This window comes from Haliaeetus albicilla, chromosome 10 (genome assembly GCF_947461875.1).
Source record: "Haliaeetus albicilla chromosome 10, bHalAlb1.1, whole genome shotgun sequence".
NCBI lineage: Eukaryota > Metazoa > Chordata > Aves > Accipitriformes > Accipitridae > Haliaeetus > Haliaeetus albicilla.
In genome coordinates this window covers 27,262,872-27,282,993 of record NC_091492.1, presented here as the reverse complement: position 1 = coordinate 27,282,993, position 20,122 = coordinate 27,262,872, and the positions used below count along the sequence as shown (strand labels likewise).

The 20,122-nt window shown below is 43.1% G+C and overlaps 2 protein-coding genes across 10 annotated transcripts in view; one reads left to right on the top strand and one right to left on the bottom strand.

Annotated features, from left to right (window-relative positions):
• LOC104325534 (GON-4-like protein) overlaps positions 1 to 16,438 on the top strand; it is a 31,308-nt gene extending 14,870 nt beyond the window's left edge. For 3 of the 5 annotated variants that reach the window (XM_069794440.1, XM_069794438.1, XM_069794436.1), the window contains exons 16-32: positions 848 to 934; positions 1,483 to 1,654; positions 2,359 to 2,503; positions 2,689 to 2,839; positions 3,519 to 3,635; positions 4,715 to 6,451; positions 7,049 to 7,292; positions 8,290 to 8,471; positions 8,997 to 9,194; positions 9,759 to 9,902; positions 10,376 to 10,519; positions 10,829 to 10,948; positions 11,244 to 11,357; positions 11,831 to 12,038; positions 12,968 to 13,757; positions 14,216 to 14,318; positions 14,919 to 16,438. In XM_069794440.1, coding sequence (XP_069650541.1) covers positions 848 to 934; positions 1,483 to 1,654; positions 2,359 to 2,503; positions 2,689 to 2,839; positions 3,519 to 3,635; positions 4,715 to 6,451; positions 7,049 to 7,292; positions 8,290 to 8,471; positions 8,997 to 9,194; positions 9,759 to 9,902; positions 10,376 to 10,519; positions 10,829 to 10,948; positions 11,244 to 11,357; positions 11,831 to 12,038; positions 12,968 to 13,757; positions 14,216 to 14,318; positions 14,919 to 15,068 — 4,806 coding nt within the window. In that variant the 3' untranslated portion in view covers positions 15,069 to 16,438. Of the gene's footprint in view, positions 1 to 847; positions 935 to 1,482; positions 1,655 to 2,358; positions 2,504 to 2,688; positions 2,840 to 3,518; positions 3,636 to 4,714; positions 6,452 to 7,048; positions 7,293 to 8,289; positions 8,472 to 8,996; positions 9,287 to 9,627; positions 9,903 to 10,375; positions 10,520 to 10,828; positions 10,949 to 11,243; positions 11,358 to 11,830; positions 12,039 to 12,967; positions 13,758 to 14,215; positions 14,319 to 14,918 lie in introns of those variants that run through there. The other 2 variants (XM_069794439.1, XM_069794441.1) reach the window with 2 other exon arrangements.
• Positions 15,696 to 20,115, bottom strand: MSTO1 (misato mitochondrial distribution and morphology regulator 1). 5 transcript variants are annotated; one of them, XM_069794449.1, is made up of 14 exons: positions 19,982 to 20,106; positions 19,571 to 19,694; positions 19,452 to 19,506; positions 19,307 to 19,382; positions 19,060 to 19,108; positions 18,602 to 18,740; positions 18,377 to 18,494; positions 18,149 to 18,283; positions 17,885 to 18,037; positions 17,190 to 17,321; positions 16,845 to 17,029; positions 16,506 to 16,604; positions 16,277 to 16,395; positions 15,696 to 16,015 (listed from the first exon to the last, which is right to left on the bottom strand). In XM_069794449.1, the coding sequence occupies exons 1-14, from the start codon at positions 20,054 to 20,056 to the stop codon at positions 15,777 to 15,779; spliced, it is 1,698 nt and encodes a 565-aa protein (XP_069650550.1). In that variant the 5' UTR covers positions 20,057 to 20,106; the 3' UTR covers positions 15,696 to 15,776. The 5 variants fall into 5 exon arrangements, with proteins under 5 accessions (XP_069650550.1, XP_069650549.1, XP_069650552.1 ...); XM_069794448.1 differs by having other exon boundaries at positions 16,506 to 16,607; positions 19,982 to 20,105; XM_069794451.1 differs by lacking the exon at positions 19,307 to 19,382 and having other exon boundaries at positions 16,506 to 16,607; positions 19,982 to 20,115.
• Positions 20,116 to 20,122: the final 7 nt, after the last annotated feature.

Sequence of the window (20,122 nt, the reverse complement as noted above, 5' to 3'; positions counted from 1 at the left end):
GGCACAAAAGCTAGGAAACTGCTTGTCATGGTTTAACCCCAGCCAGCAGCTAAGCTTCACGCAGCTGCTCACTCACCCCCCCACCACCCAGTGGGATGGGGGAGAGAATTGGGAGGAAAAAGGTAAAAAATTGTGGGTTGAGATAAGAACAGTTTAATAGAACAAAAAGGAAGAAACTAATCATGATAATAATAACAATAATAAAATGACAATGCTAATAAAAGGATTGGAATATAAAAACCAAGTGATGCACAATGCAATTGCTCACCACTTGCTGACCGATGCCCAGTTAGTTCCTGAGCAGCAATCCCCCCCAGGCCAACCCCCCCCCAGTTTATATACTGGGCATGATGTCACATGGTATGGAATACCCCTTTTGGTTTGGGTCAGCTGTCTTGGCTGTGTCCCCTCCCAGCTTCTTGTACCCCTCCAGCCTTCTTGCTGGCTGAGCAGGAGAAGCTGAAAAATCCTTGACTTTAGACTAAACACTACTTAGCAATAACTGAAAACATCAGTGTGTTACCAACATTTTTAATACTGAATACAAGACATAACACTATACTGGCTACTAGAGAGAAAATTAACTCTATCCCAGCCAAAACCAGGACACTGCCCTAAGACTTAAACAGATGATGTGTTCAAAATCTGTGTAATAAACTTCCTGGCAGTGGAATTTTCCCCTCAGTTTTCTATTGCTTAAAAGATTTTTTTGAAGTCAGAATGTGATTTTTTTTTTTTTTTTTGGGGTGCTCAGGAGATATTTCTTGTGCCTCTGTACTTATGCTTTCCAGTTTCTTGGATTTCTGATACACTGAAAAAAACCATTTGTCTGATTTTATTCTTCAAGCACGTTCAGCTTCTGACTCAAATCCATCTTCTTGCAAGTTCCAACCCTGCTTTAAGTTCAGAGGCCAGTACTACCAGGATGTTTTTGGTAAGGATATGTTTAAAATCAGAGCTACATGAATTTTAATGACTGCTGGTCACTGGAGAGATTTTAGAGAGCTTAATTTATTTAATTGATCCCATTAAACATAGAGATTACCACTCAGTAAGGGAATGATGTTGTTAGCCTACTATGAACATGCTCAGTATGAAAATTTCTCAGTAGAGAAATAATTCACATTGTGCTGACTAATAACAGTGCTTTGAATTGGCATGACTTTGTATGGTTTTTATTGCTTTCTTTGAAATACTGAAAGCAAAGTTCAAAAAATACAGCTTCTGTAATTAGTGAACATTCTGTGATGTTGAAAGGTTCTGGAAAGTGGGGAAATTAAAAAAAAAAAAAAAAAAAATCCTCTGGTTGTTCCTAGATTTGTAATGCTCAAAAATAAGACCTGTGACACTCTGCTTTTTCTTTTTTTTTTATGCCTGTCACTTCACCAGCTTTTATTTTTTGCATTATTGCATTACATGTACTTGTTCTTTAACTTCCACTTGAAAGCATGTTCTTTTATCTTCTTCTGTTTGACTTCACAGAGTGAACTTGGTAACTTTGCTCGAAGCTCTGCACTCCTTCGTCAGTCGTTCAATCCTAAATTTCAAACAATGTTCCAGCCATGTAACTTGAAGGGAGCACTGCAGCTCATTGAAGACTTTCATGCCCAAGTCCAAGTTGACTGGAGCCCTCGCAAAGCTGTGAAGAAGAGTGGTATGTATTTGAAGGGACAAGAGGTGGGAAAGCATTTACAGCAGGAGTTATTTCATGCTGTGCACCTTCCAAATGAGATATGGTTCAGACTGCTGTTTGGAATGAATATTTTTTTTTTTTAATTTTGTGAGGTATTTTTCGATAAAACCATCTACTTTATTGACTGCCTTCTTGGTTCTTAAACTTGAAATACAGTAAAGCATGTTATATGAGCTCTTGACTTTTGTTTGACATCATAATCCTGCCATTAATTGTTCTGCGGATGATGATCTAAGCTGCAGAAATCCATCAAGAAACTATGAAACTAGAAATAATTGTTCCAAATGTGTTGGTTAACACACATCAAGGAAATATTCCCTTCATTGGAGTATTTTATATAAAAAAATACTGTTGGCTTCAAATATTTGGTTTGTGATTTTTCTGGTACTTAGAGAGTGAACTGACTTGAAGTACACAGAGCTTTTTACAAGGGCTTTTTCATTATAGAGCAAAAGAAAAGATGGAAGGGGAAGGTAATTTTACCTTTTGCAGTGTAAACTTAAGGGCAAAAACTAGGAAATATGCGAATTCTAAAAACCAGGGAGAAAGTCTCTCTCTTTTTGCAGTGAAGGGAGTAAAAGAAACAATGTTTTCAAGAAGTCAGTTGTGAAAAACATTATTTGTCCATGTATATGTCTATCCTTACCTGTTAATTCTTTTCACAGCCAATGAATTTCCATGTTTGCCAAAGCAAGTGGCATGGATTTTGGCAACAAGGAGAGTCTTTATGTACCCAGAGCTACTGCCAATATGTTCCTTGAAAGCAAACCCTCCCCGGGACAAGATTATCTTCACCAAGGCAGAGGACAAGTAGGTGCTTAGAATTATTGAATAAAATGCATACAAATGAGACTTCTTTGTTAAGGAGAATTTCTAGCATGCAGACTTTTGGGATATCTGTGTATTGTGCAACAGCACATCCAAATAGTAATCTGTCGTACTGTCTAAAAGACTTTTTATCTCCCCCCCCCCCGCCCCCTTCCTTCCTTCTTCAGTTTATTAGCTTTAGGTTTGAAACATTTTGAAGGCACAGAGTTTCCAAAGCCTTTGATCAGCAAGTATCTCTTGCCAACAAAAACTGCCCACCAGCTTACAGTACGAATCAAGAATCTCAATATGAATCGAGCCCCTGATAATATCATCAGAGTAAGTGATACATTCAGATTGTGGTTTGGTATTTTTCAGATTTGTGTGTCTGGTTGGTGTTTGTTATACAAGAAGAGATGTGCTGTTTGTTCCAAGGACCTTTTTGTCTATGTGCTGATGCTTAAAAGAAAATTTCATCATTTTATTAGCAATGAGGATTTCTTCAAAAAGACCTTATCCTCTGTACTTTGCAAGTACTTGTATTACTATTTTGACTCTTTTAGAGCCCAGCATTTGCAGACAGTCCTAGTAAAACTGTGGCTTCAGTAATCCTGACAAATTCATACAAATAAACTTTGAGTAGTGAAGCTTAAACAAAAGTGGTCTCTTCAGTCAGGCTGAAGGTCCAGCTGGCCAAATATCCTATCCTGTAAGCTAATGGCCACTGCTGAAGAGAGTTTAAGAGCCAGAAACACTTGAAGCAAGTACACCTGCATGTCTGCTAGAATGTCATGCTCTCTTTCGAGAGGAACCAAGATGGCAATGAGCTCTTGTTCAGCCTTATTATTCTTTTTTAATGTTTCTGTGGGTAGTACTTTATTGAAGTAGTAGTGATGAGAATCGCTTTATACATGAACACTTTTACAGATCACAATCCTCATCCTACATCCCAGCAGTTGTTAGACAGGTGATCTGACCACAGTCATCTTGTCTTGCATTCTCTCCTGTCTCCACATAGTACTATAAAAAGACAAAACAGTTGCCCATTCTGTTCAAGTGCTGTGAGGAAATCCAGCCTAACGAGTGGAAGCCACCTGTGGAGAGAGAAGAACATCGCCTGCCATTTTGGCTAAAGGTAGTTTCTGCTATTCTTCATCCAGCATAGGGGGTTTTTGTTATTGTTGTTTGGTTGATTTCTTCGGGTTTGGGTTTGGGGTTTTTTGGGGGGTGGTGTTTGTTTGTTTTTACAGCATAGGTCCAGAGTGAGTTGTTTGGTTAGCCTACAGCTCTGAAGTCAAAAGGTAGTCAGATTGTATTGTGTGGGAGCCTGTGTTACTCTGAGTCTAGCTAGTAAATGTAGCTAGAACACTGCTACTTAGCAACCTGAAGTATTATACGCTACTCTTGATGCTTGGCTGCCCAGCTGCAGTACATGATTGAAGTTATCATGGACATACAGTGTTTGTTGTCACATCCTTGTTTTGCTACATGGGTGTATTTCTGATGTCTCTGGTTTGATGTGTTGATTTCATTATTTAGCTTTGTTAATTTGTTAATCAACGTAGTCTGACCCTTGCCTTATGGTTAGTGGTGTTGCCTTCCTTCCCACTGTATTACAGCTGTGAGCGAGGGCATGTTCTTCCCCCTTAAAACCTCACCATCTAAGAGGAAATAAGAAATCTGGGGGTTTGGGGTGGGTTTTTCTGAGGTTATCTTCACCTGCAGTGTGGATGTTATTTTTGTTATACCTGAATGTCTCATGCTTCGTACGGATTCTTTCTCTGAGATTCTTTGCACAAGGAAGACAAAGTTGGAGGCATAGTGACTGTGCCTGCGAGTCAGTCAAGGAGGACTCTGTCTGAGGAAAGAATTAGGCACAGATGCCATAAAATCCAGTTCTCTTAATCACCTATTATATTTCATTGTTACAGTGAAGCTTCCTTCCCGCAAAATCTTGTATTTACTAAAGGAACCTTTATAAAGCAATTCAGTTCTGTTGTTTCTTTGAGGCTCTCGGATTGTTTTGAAGGCTTTGGCGTAAAACTTGTGAATATAAAGTAATATACAGTAGAATAAAGTAAATAGAATAAAGTAAATAAAAAATGCTTTACTTATAGAAGCAAGTTGCTGTCTGTCACTTTCTATGGTGCTGTTTGAAGGTGGTAATAGAGAAATAGCCTATGGATGGGACTAATAAACTCTTGTTCCCTTTAGGCAAGCTTGCCTTCCATTCAGGGGGAATTGAAGCAATTAGCAGAAGATGCCAGGGAGATGCCAGGTTCACCTGATGCAGAAGGTGTCTTTTTGGGGACAGGAAAGGAAACTTCAGACACAGAATATGATGAAAAATACCCTCTACTTATGCCAAAGGGACTAGTACTGACCCTAAAGCCCCTTGCCAATCGATTCTCTAGGAGAGCATGGAGGAGGCAGAGGTCTTCAGCTCTGAAGCCTGTCCTCATTCGACCAAGTCCTTGTCTGCAGCCTAGTTCCAACACTATTAACATCCAGAAAACTGTGAAGCTATCCCAGTCAGAAGCTCCTCCCAGCAAAGTTATGGTTCAGATTCCTCGGCTAATCCAGCCAGCTACAGTTATGCAGACTGTGCCGGGAGTGCAGCCTTTGAATGTTCCAGCAGTGGTAGGAAGTGGGGATGGCTTGGAATTTCAGAATGTGCTTTCCACTTCGCATTCGGACTCCAGACAAGCTTTCTCAGCTGCTGTACCACCAGCTCTAGTGTCCTCAAATCCAGTAACTTTTCAGCCAAAACTGATGTTGCCAGCTTTGGCTGGAGCAAAAATACGCAAACCTTGTGTTCGTAAGGGATACCAAAAGAAAAAAGGGACAAAATCTGCCCCACTGATAAAGACTTCACCTTTGATTCAGCCATCTCCTGTCATCCTTACTGTACCTGCTACCACAGTGAAAGTGGTTAATATAGGCAATGGTTGCAATATGATTCAGCCCATAAATACAACAGTTGGTAGAGGCACTCAGGCTATTCCAGTTACAACCTTACTGGTAAATCCATCCACTTTCCCATGTCCATTAAATCAGCCTCTAGTGACTTCTTCAATCCCTTCGTTGATAGTTTCTCCTAACCCTGTCAGTCTATCTGCATCATCTGTTGGTGAAAATGAAGAACAGTTGAATCTGGTTCCTTCCTGCCCTGCTGGAAACAACAAAAATATCTATCCCACAGTGGAGCCCAAGGTTGAACCCCCAGAGTTGTACGTTTCGTGCTCTGCTGTCTCACCCAAGGAGTGTAGTACAAATCCTGCCACTTCAAATAACAGCAGTCAGCAAAAGGTAAACAAGACTGACTGCTGTAGCTGGACGGTGGTAGAAGGAGATGAGAACACTTCAGAGCCCTTGTGCGTGGACCTTTTGCCTCATTTAGAAGATCCAGATGAAACAGTGAAAATTGAGCCTGAAGATTCAAATGATGCTACCAAGGAAGTAAATCCAGTACAGAAGAGGGATCTTTTATGTGCTAAAGTGAAGGAGGAATTCATGCTACATCTCAGCCAGGAGCTGAACATGGAGGCTGCATGTTCATGTTCAAATGACCTGAAAGAAATTAAAAAGGAGCATACTTTGTGTGACGAGAAGGGAGAAGAAGAACGACGGGCTTTGCAGACGTCTCCCCATGGAGAACAGCACATGGATGCAGGTGTTGTTGCTGGACCACAAGTAAGCAGTGAGTCTCCAAAGAATCTTTCTTATACAGCAGATGTTGAGGCAGAATTTAGTAGTCCACTAGGAAGACCAGAGGATTCGTCTAGTATAGATGGCCAGTCTGTTGGGACACCAGCTGGCCCTGAAGCTGGAGGAGAGAGAGAAGGACCAGAAGAAGAGGAAGAAGACGACTTTGATGATTTTACACAAGATGAGGATGAAGAAATGTCATCAGCCTCAGAAGAATCTATTCTTTCAGTGCCAGAACTTCAGGTAAAAGCAAACAAAATTTTAAAAAACTTGCTAATGATAAATATTGGTGTGCTGAAACACCCTAGTGGAGTCAGGGCATATGACAATTTCAATCCAATTGGAAAGCTGGACTGTTAACTATATAACAGCATGGTATTGTGCTGTTTTACAGAGAAATTGGACACCACATTTTTCTGGGAAGATTTTAAGTCCAAGCTAAAGGAATATCTTGCAAATATTCAGATTTAAATTCTGCTGAGTTGCAAGGACTTCCTCAACTGAGGCTGTTGTTTAGTAAGAAGTACTTTAAGTGAAAATGATTTTCCAGATCGCAATTCGAGCAAGCCTTTAAGAACTAAGGTGATCATTAAGGAATCCCGTCTAACTTAAGGCTTTTATAAGTGGCAGATTTTGAAACTGAATTTTGTGCTTGATATGAAAATAGGCAGTTCTGGTTGTTGTTGAATTCTGTCCCTTCAGTAGAATCCTCTAGTTGGTCAGATGTTGATCTGTGAAATTTGCTGTTAGAATTACAATGGAGTGAGCTACTTGCTGAATGACGTTAAAACAAACACTAAAAGAAAACATTGTGACTTTTTTTTGTTGTTTCTTTCTAAGGAGACAATGGAAAAACTTACTTGGCTTGCAACAGAGAGACGTTTAAGCCAAGAAGGAGATTCTGAAGAAGAGAATTCCCAGGAAGAGAACTCTGAGCCTGAGGAAGAGGAGGAGGAGGAAGGGGAAGGAATAGAGAGTTTACAGAAAGATGATGAAATATGTGGCGATACATCAGAAGAACCTAAATCTGCCTTCACATTGACAAAGGCGGCCCCGCAGTTGGAAGCCCGCAGAATGCCAGCAGGTAAGTTCTGTGGGTTTCTTTTGACACAGGGCGTGGGGAAATAGAGCTGCTCTCTGCATTAAAGCAAAACAATGGGGAAACTGTATCTGGTTTAATTTCACTTGGCGTATCTGAGCTTAGTGATGCTTTCCATTTGGAAATTAAATTTTGCAACACAGTCACAATTCTATAAAAGCAGTTCTTACTATAGAAGCCCTTGTGTATATGAACCGAGTGTCTTTAGTCCATTGTAATGCATTTATACTTCAAAAATTTGCAGACATAAGATTTGTGGCTTGTGTCAGCTAATACCCAATACCTATATAAGAACAGTATTAAATAGTCAAATCTTTGCTAAATTGAATTTTGTGTTATAAAGTCATGTTGGGGAAAAATAAATGAAACAAAGTAATACCTTAACAGAATCTAGCAAGTGGTAGGTGAATTGGAGCAGTGAACTTCGAGGTGGACCTCAGCCCATTAGACCAACAGAGTCCTAATCTTAAAGACATAAAAATCTTGATGTAGCAACTCTTAGTACACTACATCATTCCCTATTATGTGACACCAGTTATTTATCTGTGATGTTAATTCTATTCATGTAAATAATAAGCTAAAAGAATAATTTGCAAGCATTAACAGCCAGCTCTGATGCTCATATCGTATCTCTGTTCACTCACTATGATTTATTTTTTTTGCTCCTGGTATGCAGTAGATGTATCTATTAGTTCTTAGTAGATTGCTAGCTGAGGAATAGCTAGGATGGGTTTGTGGCTGTATCCAGAGATTTTTCCTATCAGATGCTATAAAAATAAACAGCAAATTTAAAATATGTTAGCCAGCCTGACTAAGAAAAGTATATTGCTCATACACTTACAGGAGAGTGTAAACAGTTAACTCGTCACTAACTCTGAAAACCTACTTTTCTATTGCAGTATTGATCTAGAAAAGTAGTTGTCTGCCAGCCCAAGGAATGTATGAAAGGTACCTGTACAATTTGCTTTGTGCTTCTTCACAGGAGAAAACATGAAAGCCCCTGGGAAGAGCAGGAGCTCCCACAGAACCAGAAATAAGAGGGGACGGGCTCGTGCTAGCAAAGATACATCTAAGCTGCTCCTCTTGTATGATGAAGACATCCTGGAGAGAGATCCCCTGCGGGAACAGAAAGATCTGGCATTTGCACAAGCTTATCTAACCAGGGTAAGCTAGACCAGTAGGTAACCCAGAAATAGGAACATCGGATGCTTCAAGTCCTTTAACATGGTTCATGCCTGAGCCACATAACTGCCAGTTCTGACTGGCTGTACTGGATCTGGTCAGGATGAAGTTATCTTTCTTCATAGCACCCCATATGGCGGTCCTTTACTGACTAAACTGTCTTTATCGCGGCCTATGAGTTTTCTTGCTTTTGCTCTTCCTCTTTCCTCCCCTGTCCTGCCTGGGGGAGGTGAGGAGTGAGTGAGTGGCTGTGGGAGTGCTTAGCTGCTGGCTGCAATCAATTCACAACACTGGGCCTCTTTTAATTTCAGAATGTCATAGTCTTTGATTTGGTTCCCTTCTCTCTTGTGAGCAGTTAAAATTTATCTTTAAGGAAAAGACTTGGTTGGCTCAACAAAGCTGGAAGCACTGTGTAAATCTGAGTAGCAAGAGATCAAAGATTACTAAATTAACTTGTTTTCTTCCTGGATGTTATGTAGTCCTGTAAAGCTCTGTTGCTCTTTCCAGGTGCGTGAAGCCTTGCAGCATGTTCCTGGAAAGTATGAAGACTTTCTTCGCGTTATCTATGAGTTTGAGATTAGCACGGACAAGCAAACAGCTGTGGATCTCTATTCCACTTTACAGAAACTGTTGCATGACTGGCCACAGTTGCTCACAGATTTTGCTGCCTTTCTATTACCAGAACAAGCTTTGGAGTGTGGACTGGTAGGTAGCATGAAAGGAGACCAAATTTTAAGCAGACAATGTCAATGCTTGTGAGAGTGAAAGAATAAAGTATTCTTCCTAGGGCAAGAAAGGTAAACAGCTGGTAAATCACTTGCTTACCTTGCTGTTTTATTAATCAGAATTGAAATGTCTAGTGTTTGTTTTAAGTCTCATATTAAGTATTACTGTGGAGAATTGGCCTTTCCCAGTTACGTTGCAGAACCTGACTGCAGAGACAACGTGCAGATAAAGCAAGTGGAATGGTTCCCTTATCTCACAAATCAGCCTTCCACTTTGTAAGATAGAGGTTTTCACCTGTTCCATTCTTTCTGGATTTTCCTATCTTACATGCATATGGTGGAAGCAAAACTTTGTAGCTCACGTAAGTATTGATTATGCAAAGTCTTGTTTCTCTTTCTCCACCTCTTCCCAGTTTTGCAATGGATGTCAATACAAATGGAAAAAAAATAGCAAGACAGGCATTTTATAGCTTGCCTAAGCCAACTAGAGATGCTTGGAGATACATTCTTGAACATGAGGGGTGAATCTTTTTCTTTTGGTCAGTTTGAAGAGCAGCAAGCATTTGAAAAAAGCCGGAAGTTCCTCAGGCAACTGGAGATTTGTTTTGCTGAAAATCCTGCCCACCATCAAAAGATCATCAAAGTTCTCCAGAGTTGTGCAGACTGCCTCCCCCAGGAGATTGCAGAGGTAATCAGGCATCCAGGTATATCCTTTCTCTCAAAAACCCTGAGAATGCAATTAGCTGGCCTGCTTCACTGTTCCTATATGCTGCTCTTTGAGACCACAAGAGATTATCAAGTGCGATCTCCTGCTGTGGGGCATGGTAGAGAATTGAAGCTGCCTCTTCTAGAGGCTTTACAATTAACTGGCCTGTGTGTCTCCTCTCTCCTACCTCCACCTTGCCTTTATTACCTTGCAGGTGAAATTTTAGATTAGTACCTCCTACAGTCTGCCTAGAATTTTGGAGGGATATTTCTATGCTAACTTGATAGCTGGATGTGGAATGATCTCAAAATATTCATGAAGTAGCACCAATGCAAGCATAAACTTCCATGTTGGAGGTCTAATAAGCCCTGGTGTTCCACTTTGAGAAATCCTTCTGAGAAGAATGTGACAATATGGAATGAAACACTCATTTTCTCTGGATTTCTCTTTTTCAGCTGAAGACCCAAATGTGGCAACTGTTGAAAGGACATGACCACTTGCAGGATGAGTTCTCCATTTTCTTTGATCACTTACGGCCCTCAGCCAGCCGCATGGGAGATTTTGAGGAGATCAACTGGACAGAAGAGAAGGAATATGAGGTGGAGCAATCTTTTCCCCAAGACCAGAAAAGATAAAAGCAGGATACTAGACATGTTTGAACTTGAAGAACTCAAATTGAGACTGCATTTCCAGAGAGAGGGAAGCAGCAGGGTGGGGTAGCTGTTGGTGGACTGAAGCAAACTTTTTTCAAATTTTTTTTTTACAGCATTTATGTCTCTTCTAACATAATTGAACTTGTCATGTCCTGGAACTGAACTTAATATTCAGAAATCCATGGGGAAAATGAAGTTTGGTCTACTGAAGAGCTATCATGATAGAGCAGTTTTTGTGTGTTTCTTCTTTTGTAGTTTGATGGGTTTGAAGAGGTGTCTTTGCCAGATGTAGAAGAGGAGGATGAACCACCCAAGATTCATGCAGCCTCAAAAAATAAGAAGCGTAAAGAGATTGGAGGCCAGAACAATGACAAGGTGGGCCTGGGGTATCTCACTAGTCCACATATCTGGACTCTAAGCAAATGCATGCTCACAAGGATAAATGTGTTGATTTATCAAGAGACATGACAACAGCCTAAAAAGATTGAAGAAAGGAGATTGAAATGTTTCCATTGTGCTTTGCTTGCTACCAGCATAATTGCTTTAGTTCTCTCTGGGTGTGCGCAGAGTGCCACTCACCCCTTCCTGGCTCCCTCTGGGGTTCACCTTACCCTGACTGTCATCTTTGTGTACCATGCATCTTTGTCAGCTGGAGTATGTCTGTTTCCAGGAGGTCGAGTGGGTAGATGGGACGAAGGAATGTTCCTGTTCCTGCCATGAAGGGAGTAGTGATCTCAAGCTAAAGAAAAGCAAAAGGAGGACCTGCAGCCATTGTAGTAGTAAGGTCAGTTGATAGGCCAAGTCACTGGAGTGGTGAGTGGAAGGTAGAGTCGTGCCAAGAGTCCCCCTGATGTGGTGATCTGTCCAGCCTTGGGCCTCATGTCTCCAAAATAATGTGTTGAGGAAGCAAGTAAATCAAAAGATGACCAGTAGCGTCTCCCTCTTTGGAGCTCTGACTGCACTACCTGGCCTTCCGCTGTCTGTCCCTCACTTTCTACTGCCCCTCCTTGCTATGCTAAATAGTGTTAATTTCAATTTTCTTTTGAGGTAAGAATAAGCTTTTTTAGTGGAAGATGCTTGTGTGGCCACTATGTGAAAAGACTCTGCCTGTTCATAATAATAAAAAAGATTCAGCTTTCTAAATGCAAACTGAAGCCTTTGTTAGGATCAAGGAATACTTTGGAAGCAAAGGCTGAGGTGTTAGGTTTGGATTGATATACCACATCTGTAATTGTATGCCTCTACATTGATTTGCAGGTATGTGAAAACAAATTTTACAAAAATAAAGATTCTCAGGAGCTGACTGCAAGCCTTGTTCAACAAGAATCAAGTCCTCAGCCTGAAGGGAGGGATTCTGGAATGTCTAAGGAACCTGGAGAAGAAAGCCTGGAGAACAGAGATGAGAGAGAGGATGTCCAGAGCAGAACAAAAACTGTATCTAGGAAAGTGGACTCTCTGGCTTCAGGTATGTGAAAGTCTTGTGTACAGACAGGTATATCATTCATCTCCAAACTGGTTCACACAAAGGAAAATAGGTATAGGACTTTCTAACACAAATTTATTGAGATAATGAGAACTTCTAATAATCTTTTCTCATTTTTTTTTCCTTGTGTTCATCCACTCTGGATGCTCTAAACATGCATATATCCAGTGTAGTCCCTTCAAAAAAAAGCCTTCCTGACTAGATAAACATTCTCCCCTTTTCAGAACGATTGCTCCATTTAAGCTTCTCTTGCTAGCATACTAATCCCATTCCCAGTACTACTAGTCCATGATACTGTGGTTTTTTCCAGTTTTCATTTAGCACAGCAATTCAAAATCACCATCTCTCTAATCTTCTTTTAAATGGTCTCCTTCAAGTTACTTGTTTTTCCTTCAGTCTGGTACAGACAAGGGGAAACATGATTATTGCAGGATAAATAACCTGAAAGAGATCTCTTCCTTCTTTCAGTAACCATGTCTCAGTTAACACTACTGTTGGAGACAATGCACAGGTTCTATATAGTAGTTTAAATGTAACGCAACCTGATGTCTAGTTTATAGTGGTTTTGTAAATAGGGTGCCAAGAGCAGCAATGTCTTTCACTTGAGAATTTTGTTCTGGGCAATGCACTTAAGCTTTTTCATGTGTTTATCACTTCTTCACACAGCAGCTGGTTGTACTAACCCACAATGGTGAAGAAAATTCACTGCAGAGTGCCTTTGAAGTACAGGATGGGTAAACTGCAGATAGCATTACAAAGCTGCTCCCAAACTGTGTTCTCATTTACAGTATTATGCTCTAGAATAAAAAAAAAAAAAAAGCCCAAACCAAAAAACTCTTAAAAAGGAATAAAGCTTCCAGATGTTTTTCTTACTAACAGCTCATCTAAACTTGTCTGGGTTTCTTAATCAGGATCTCACCTGGAAGGAAAGATTGCCTCCAGCAGACATGCATCTTCTGAAAAAGCTGCACTGCCTGATAACCAGGTTCAAGAAGCTGGTGTCAGTGCTGTTGTGAATACTGCAAAGGACAGTGATTCTTCTGTCACTGACCTCAGATGGACACATCTACAAAAAGCTACTCTAAAACTACCTCAAGAAACCAAAGACTGCCCTTGCACTGTGGGAAGTGGGAGTGAGGGACTAAAGCAGCAACATCAAGGAAACGCAGATGCTTCCCTTGGGCTGAGCAGAGATCTGCTGCTCTCTTCTTCTGCTACAGTAAAAGGCTTAACGGGACCCAGTTCCTCTTCTGGAAAGAGTGTATGTCAGACTGAAGGGCTTCATTCTGATTCATCAGATAAGCTCACTGTCTTTGGTCATGCTTCAAAATTAGGTGGGAAAGAATTTGAGGGACCACCTTTGCCTCTGGAAGGAAAACCTGAAGCAAAACAGGGTTGGATAACACTGGGTAGAAAACCAACACTGGGTAAGAGCTGCAGCTCACAGTCCCCTGATAATTGCATTTTGGAAACAGATGATATGGGCTGCACTGGAAATTTGCCTGAGAGCAGATCAAAGTCAAATGCAAACAACTGCTTCCAGGTGCAGCAGCATTCTGAACAGCTAGAATATAGAGTGGTTACTGCCTCCCTGGAGCAAAAGGAAGAGGAGCAGCAACAGCAGCGAGTCACAGAAGCAACTGTGTGTGCTAAGAACAGCAAAGTCAGCTCAACTGGGGAGAAGGTTGTCCTCTGGACCAGGTATAGCTGCCTGAACTGCATCTTACATCCTTTGTGCATTCAGTATTTGGCTTCAGCTTTCATATTATAGTGTATCCTTTATTTTCATTTTGTATGCCCATTTTCTAATGTCTTCTGCCCCCTCCCTTGTTTCCTCTAACCACAGTCTGTCATAGCTGGCATCTTGGTCCTATGAGAAACACTGTCTGCTTGTGGCTGTGTAATTATTGTAGCACTTCAGCCTGGGAAAGAATTTTTTTTCCCTCTGACTTCAAAAAGCTTAAAAACAGGCTAAATGCAGCTCTGCTTAGAGATATGTCTTGTGATAGGTGGTGGTAGTAATAGTAAAGGAACAAGCCTGCTGGACTTGCTCTGTGATTGCTATCCTTACCTGGGAACAGGCCTCTTGGGCTTGTGGTGGTTGAAGTGTGTCAACGCTTGTTTTCAGCTGCTTTAATAGCTATTGCACTGTTTTGCAGGGAGGCTGACAGAGTCATCCTCACCACCTGTCAGGAGAAAGGAGCCCATCTGGAAACATTCCATGCCATCTCACAGAAACTAGGCAACAAGACAGCTAGTGAGGTGAGCGATTGGTGTGGAAAAGCTTGCATCTGCTACAGTGAATGGGGAAAGGGTGGGAAAAGGAAGGAAAAGTGGAGGTTTGCTGTCATATAGTCTCCCAAACTTAACTTCAATTTGATGCTGCATCAGAGAAAAATAATTCTCTTTGCAAATAAAAAACCAAAACCAACCCTGATCTGTTCTGGTGCAGCCAAAAATCATGACTGCTACGGTCCTCCTTACATTAGCACTGATATTCTAGCCTTATATTTGGTACCAAAATTGTTTCAGTGACTGCTACTTGGGTCTTTAGCCTTCTGCTTCAACACAAGGAATCTGTTGGGTTTTCTCTTAACATTCCTCATATTACTGCCTAGGAATCTTCCCAAACTGCCGGTTTTTTACCAGCAAGTCAGTAGAATATAACTTTCTTCCAAAGAAGACAGAACAACCCAGTGCTCTTCTATTTCTATTTTCCTTCATGATCGAATCTTCCATAAAATGTGATTGGGGTTGTTTTTAACATAAATGCACAAAACACCCTCAACTCCATAACGTGAAACTTCCATTTCATACTGCCTTTTAGGTCACTAGTTATCTTGGATTTCCCTTGTTCTTCAGGTATCCCACAGGTTCAGAGAACTGATGAGGCTGTTTCATACATCCTGTGATGGGAGCTCTGAAGATGAGGAGGATGCAACTAGTACCAGTAACACAGACCAGTTGTCAGATAAAGATCTTCTGCTTTCTGAGGAAGAACCTGATGACTAAGGTTATTCTGGCTTGATAAGCTATTGACTGCATCAGGAGAGTTTTTTGCCAGTTTGCTGCTAGACAGGTGCTGTGGATAAAGGAAAAATGTTTGCACAGGTACTTAAGATAGCACCTTTTTGTTGTTGTTGTTCACTTTCCTGCTACACTTCTGACAAGCTGCAGTTCTCAATCTGTATCAAACTAAAGAAATGAAGAAAGGGATGAGGGTGATAACATCCTCTAGAACCTACATGGGGAGCTGCAACAATTAAATGACAGAAGTGATGCTTGTGGACATTGACCTCACTGCATGGTGAAGATGGGCCACCAGCCTTTGAAAAGAATATGTAAATATTGTATCATAAGATGTCTGTTTTCATGTGGAACACACACATGATTTTTTGTAAGTTTTCCCCTTGTGTTGATTGTACATGGGAAAGTTACAATCTGAATTCTGTATTTATTGTGTGGTCTTATTCTAACAGGCAGAGCAAATTCACTTTGCAAAGTTTTAAAAAAAACAAACATACAAAAACAGGCCCCAAAAAAGCAGCTTTCCTCCTTTACAACACAACTGCAAGTAGCTGGAGAACTTAAGCCAGCCTTTGTAGCAGGATTTTACTGAAAAGAAAGTAGCAGTTGGGCCATCTTTAAAGCCGTTCCCTTTATTTTGAAAGTGATTTTAAAGATATTCTTACTTCCACTATCTCTAGTAATAAAGATGAGTTAGTCTGCATCTGCTTCATCTTCAGATTCATCTGCTTCAGAACCCATTTCATAGCACTGGGATAGAGTTCTTAGCTCCTGTAAGGCCTCCTGGAAGTCATCCGGTTCAACTCCAGCAGAGAAGAAGCTGGGCCATCGCCGTGTGTTCAATTTCTGTAGATCCTTGTATAAGCTGTAGAGGAGCGTGTGCAGAACCGGTGAAGACTGCAGGGCTGCTAGTACAGGGATGCTTTCAACAGCTGCAGGGAAAAATATCTTTGTTCAAACAGACCAATCAAAATTTGTTTCCCTACTCTATTTTACTTTACAAGCAGTTGCTTTACTGAAGCTCAACGTAGCAGAAGAGCTGCTTAACACTAATAATTTTTGCCCTACAAACACTCAAAAGTGTGTTGTGTGTTTGTTGGTTTTTTAATAATTCTCCTTTACCTCTGTTAGACCCTACTTGCCCCCACATGATCTCTTTCTGTTGCAAAGTAAGTTTAAGGGGCACTTGTTACCTGCTGAGGAATAACTGGGAGGTTTGTCCAGGAGGAAGCCTTGTCTGGTCAGAAGAGGAGAAAAAAACTGGGGGTACGGAGGTAGGGTGTTACATGGCTGCTCAAGCACGTGGGATGTGCTGTAAGGAAGAAGGTGAATAAAGTTATCCAAAACTTGCTCTACCTTCAGTTGCAAGTTACTGTTCCCTGTTCTAAAAAAAAAAAAAAACAAAACAAAACTGTTACCAACCTGAATGCCCCAGGAAACACAGTGTGTAAATAATGCTGCAGAATCTGCTCAGTGCTCTCACAAGCATGGAGTGGAGAAGTGGCCTGCTTTTCTGGACAGCTGCTGCAAAGAAAACCAATTCATGGTTTTCCAGGGGATTTGACTGAAAGTGTTGGTGACTCAGCTGCTTTTTAGCTGTTTTGCTATAAAGTTAGTAGCATATAACTGGCTAGATCACTACTATACAGTTTTTTCTTCATTCGGCTGACTCTCCTAATAGGATTGTGAATGACTTTAAGAAACCACCACAGTTGATAGTGTGAGTTCTGAAGGGAAAAGTGCAGCTGAAATGCTGATTACCTGATGTGACTTTCTTTGCAAATTCCTCGTAGCACAACAGACTGAGCAAAACAGCAGCTGACCTTCTGCTCCCTACATGAAGACAGAAGCTTCCAGGGCATGTCTTGCTGGTAGGCACATAAAGTATCAGGGAGCGAGCAGCCATGTAGAGCAGGAAAGGGAACAGAAGCCCACGCAGCCACAACCTACGAGTCAGAGAGGGGGAGACAAATCAGTCTAGAACACACTCCCCCCGTCCTGTTATGTGTGTATGTACAGATGTGAAGTAGAACACCAGCTCTTGCCCACAGCAGTAGTTCAGGTAGAACTGAAAGGATTAGAGGTTGCTGTTCTCTATGCCCTTACCTTTCTCCCAGAGAAGTTAAGTGTTTCAGCAAGGTGCATCATAGAGCCCTGAGAGGAACAGAGCCGGTAAGGAGCTGTAAGGGTGTCAAGCACTGCTGCCAAAATTGCGCTGCTGTGGTAGTTAAGTGATGCCTATGGAGGGAGACACATGGAAGACTTACAGGACAAGTTAAATTCATCTGTTCCTTAACTCATTTTTGTATATTTAACTTGAGCATATTGTAAATTGTGCTTTTATATACGTTGTGTTTTAACAGTTATTTCAGGTTTTGGATAAGCAAGTCAACTGCTTGCTAACAAATGATCTGTTGCTGTTTTTCTTGACAGCAGCTTCTTAGTGCACAGACAAGGCTGGTGTTACATACTCAGCACATGAAGAATAATGCAGTAAACCATTTTTTTCAGTGACAAAACTGAAGGCAGTAAACCAATGGAAAGACTGCAAAAAAGAAAATGTAATGTTTTTTAAAGGATGAAAAAAACTATGGGAGTGAAAAGTTGGCAGTTAATTCTCTGCTAACAGTGAAAAAGCAGGAAAAAAAAAATCTTTTCTGCTTAGTAGAACACCATCATGAAAAAACATTGCTAAAATAACATAGCTGCAGAAAACACTTTTGGAGAGTGGTATATCTGAAAGAGCTGAAAGCCAGCCATGGTAGGTGTTGTTTCTAGGTAAACCACTCTATGGTACATACATCATAGTTTATATATGGAAATGTAACGGGAGGTTGTGGCTTGATTCCTAGACTCCCACTGAGTGACAGGGGGCAAAAGAGCGAGCTGTGACTGGAGAGATGGACAATTCCTAGGGCTGTGTTCATCAGTCTGTAAAAATTCTTCTGAGAACCCTGGGGGGAAAAAATCCAACCATTAGAATCTTAAAGATGCAATCAAACAGTCTAATCCAGATTGGGCATGGAAGCATCACCTGTTGTTTTGTTTCCCCATTGTTTACTTACTCCCATGTTACTCATGACTGGAGTCAAGCCCCAGGTCAGGATTCCTTTTCCTGAATATTCATCATAGAGCAGTTCTGTCACCTTGGCACCAACTCCAGAGAATCCATTGTGTAGGTCACAGAGGACTTGGAACCCCTGTGTAAGAATGGCAGCAGCAGCTGAGATTCTACTTAATCTTGAACAGAAAGTTTCTTGAAAGAAAAGGGAGTTTGGACTAAGCTGTCAAACCTGCAGATAATCACACTCTTCAACATAAAAGTGCAACCGATCTTCCAACTCCTCTATGCAGCCAGGATCCTGCAGGAGACTTTCACCTTGTCCAAAGGCTTCTAGGCAACCACACTCCCTAAGAAAAGGGGGGGGCTTATTCTATCCCCTCTTAATTTTTCCTTGAAGTCAAAACTAAGATCCTGTTCTGGACAACAGATTCTGAATGAAACCTTTAGAACATACCCATCGTGCATGTACTGACGGATGACATAGATGCTCTTGGGATGCAAGTGCACGTTGAGGTAATCGGACCAGACCCGCATGCTGCCACCTGAGTAAACTTCCTGGGAAACAGCGAGTCGCGAAGGGGCAGGAGATGCATCTGGAATGAGAGATGTGAAGAGCGAAGGTCTTTTCAACTCTGAACATCCCTTGAATAAACAAAACCAGCTTTTTATCTCGTCCAGTTTCTTAACTTAGTTGCTGCTCTATGACCCATCTTTCTGCAAGCAAAGAAATCTTATCCCATAGTTTTCCTTCTCCCCGCATGCTCATTCACTGATAAATTGTCCAGCTGTCACAGGGCTTGTTCTGCCTTTCTAGATAGAGCTCTTTGATCCCAGTAAGTAAACCAAAGCCATCAGGACAGTGCAAATTGGACAAAACACAAACCGGTAATGCACAGAAACACGCACACACACCTTGAACTGAAGCACTGGAACTGCCTTTTCTGTCAGAGGAAGCATCTTCCTAAGGAAAAAGCCCCGGTACGGCAGTTACACCATGCTTTGCCTCATCCTTCCACATGGTACCAGTCAAGAAGTTAAAGCCCACGCCGCGAGCGAAGTAAATGCGAGAGGAGTCGGGGAAGCACCCGGCGGGCTCCGAGCAGCGCTTCGTATCCCGGCAGCCGCTGCGTCCCGCCCGCCCCGCTCCGCCCACCCTCACCGTCCGGCTCCCGGCGTCCCGCGGCGCGGAGCCCCCGGCCGAGGCGCGTTCCAGGTAGGCCGCCACCTCCCCGTCCCTGCAACACAAACCGGCGGCAGCTGCCGGCGGCCCCCCGCCGCCGCCGCCGCTCCCGCCCCGCACTCACCAGGCCACCGGCGCCTCCGTGCCCGCGCCGCCGGGCCTCAGCGCGCCCACGCCGCCTGCAAGAGAGGCCGGTCACGGCGAGGCCGCCCCGCGCCAGCCCCCCGCCCGCCCCGCCGGTACCTTTCAGTTCCAGCGCCACCAAGCGCGGCGTGTGCGACTCCCGCCCGCCCGCCTCCCGCCCGGCCCGGAGCAGAGCGGCGGCGCGCAGCTCGGCGGCCTCGGCGGGGCTGCGCAGCGCGGCGGCCTGCGGGGCAGGGGGGAAGCGGTCAGACCCGCGCCCTGCGCCCCAGTCCCGCTCCCGCCCCCGGCCCTCACCCCCTGCCGCCCCGGTCCCGGCCCGCACCCCCCCCCCCGCCGCCCCGGTCCCGCTCGTCACCCCTTGCCGCCCCGGTCCCGGCCCGCACCCCCCCCCCCCCGCCGCCCCGGTCCCGCTCGTCACCCCTTGCCGCCCCGGTCCCGGCCCGCACCCCCCCCCCCCCCGCCGCCCCAGGCCCGCTCGTCACCCCCTGCCGCCCCAGCCCCCCCGCACACCTGCAGCCCCCACCAGTGGGCGCCCACGCAGCCCGCGTAGTGCCCCAGCTGCAGCGTTACCGCCTCCCCCGGCATCCCGCTCGCGCCCCGCTCCGCCGCGCCGCCACCCGGGGCGCATGCGCACCACCACCACCACCCCCG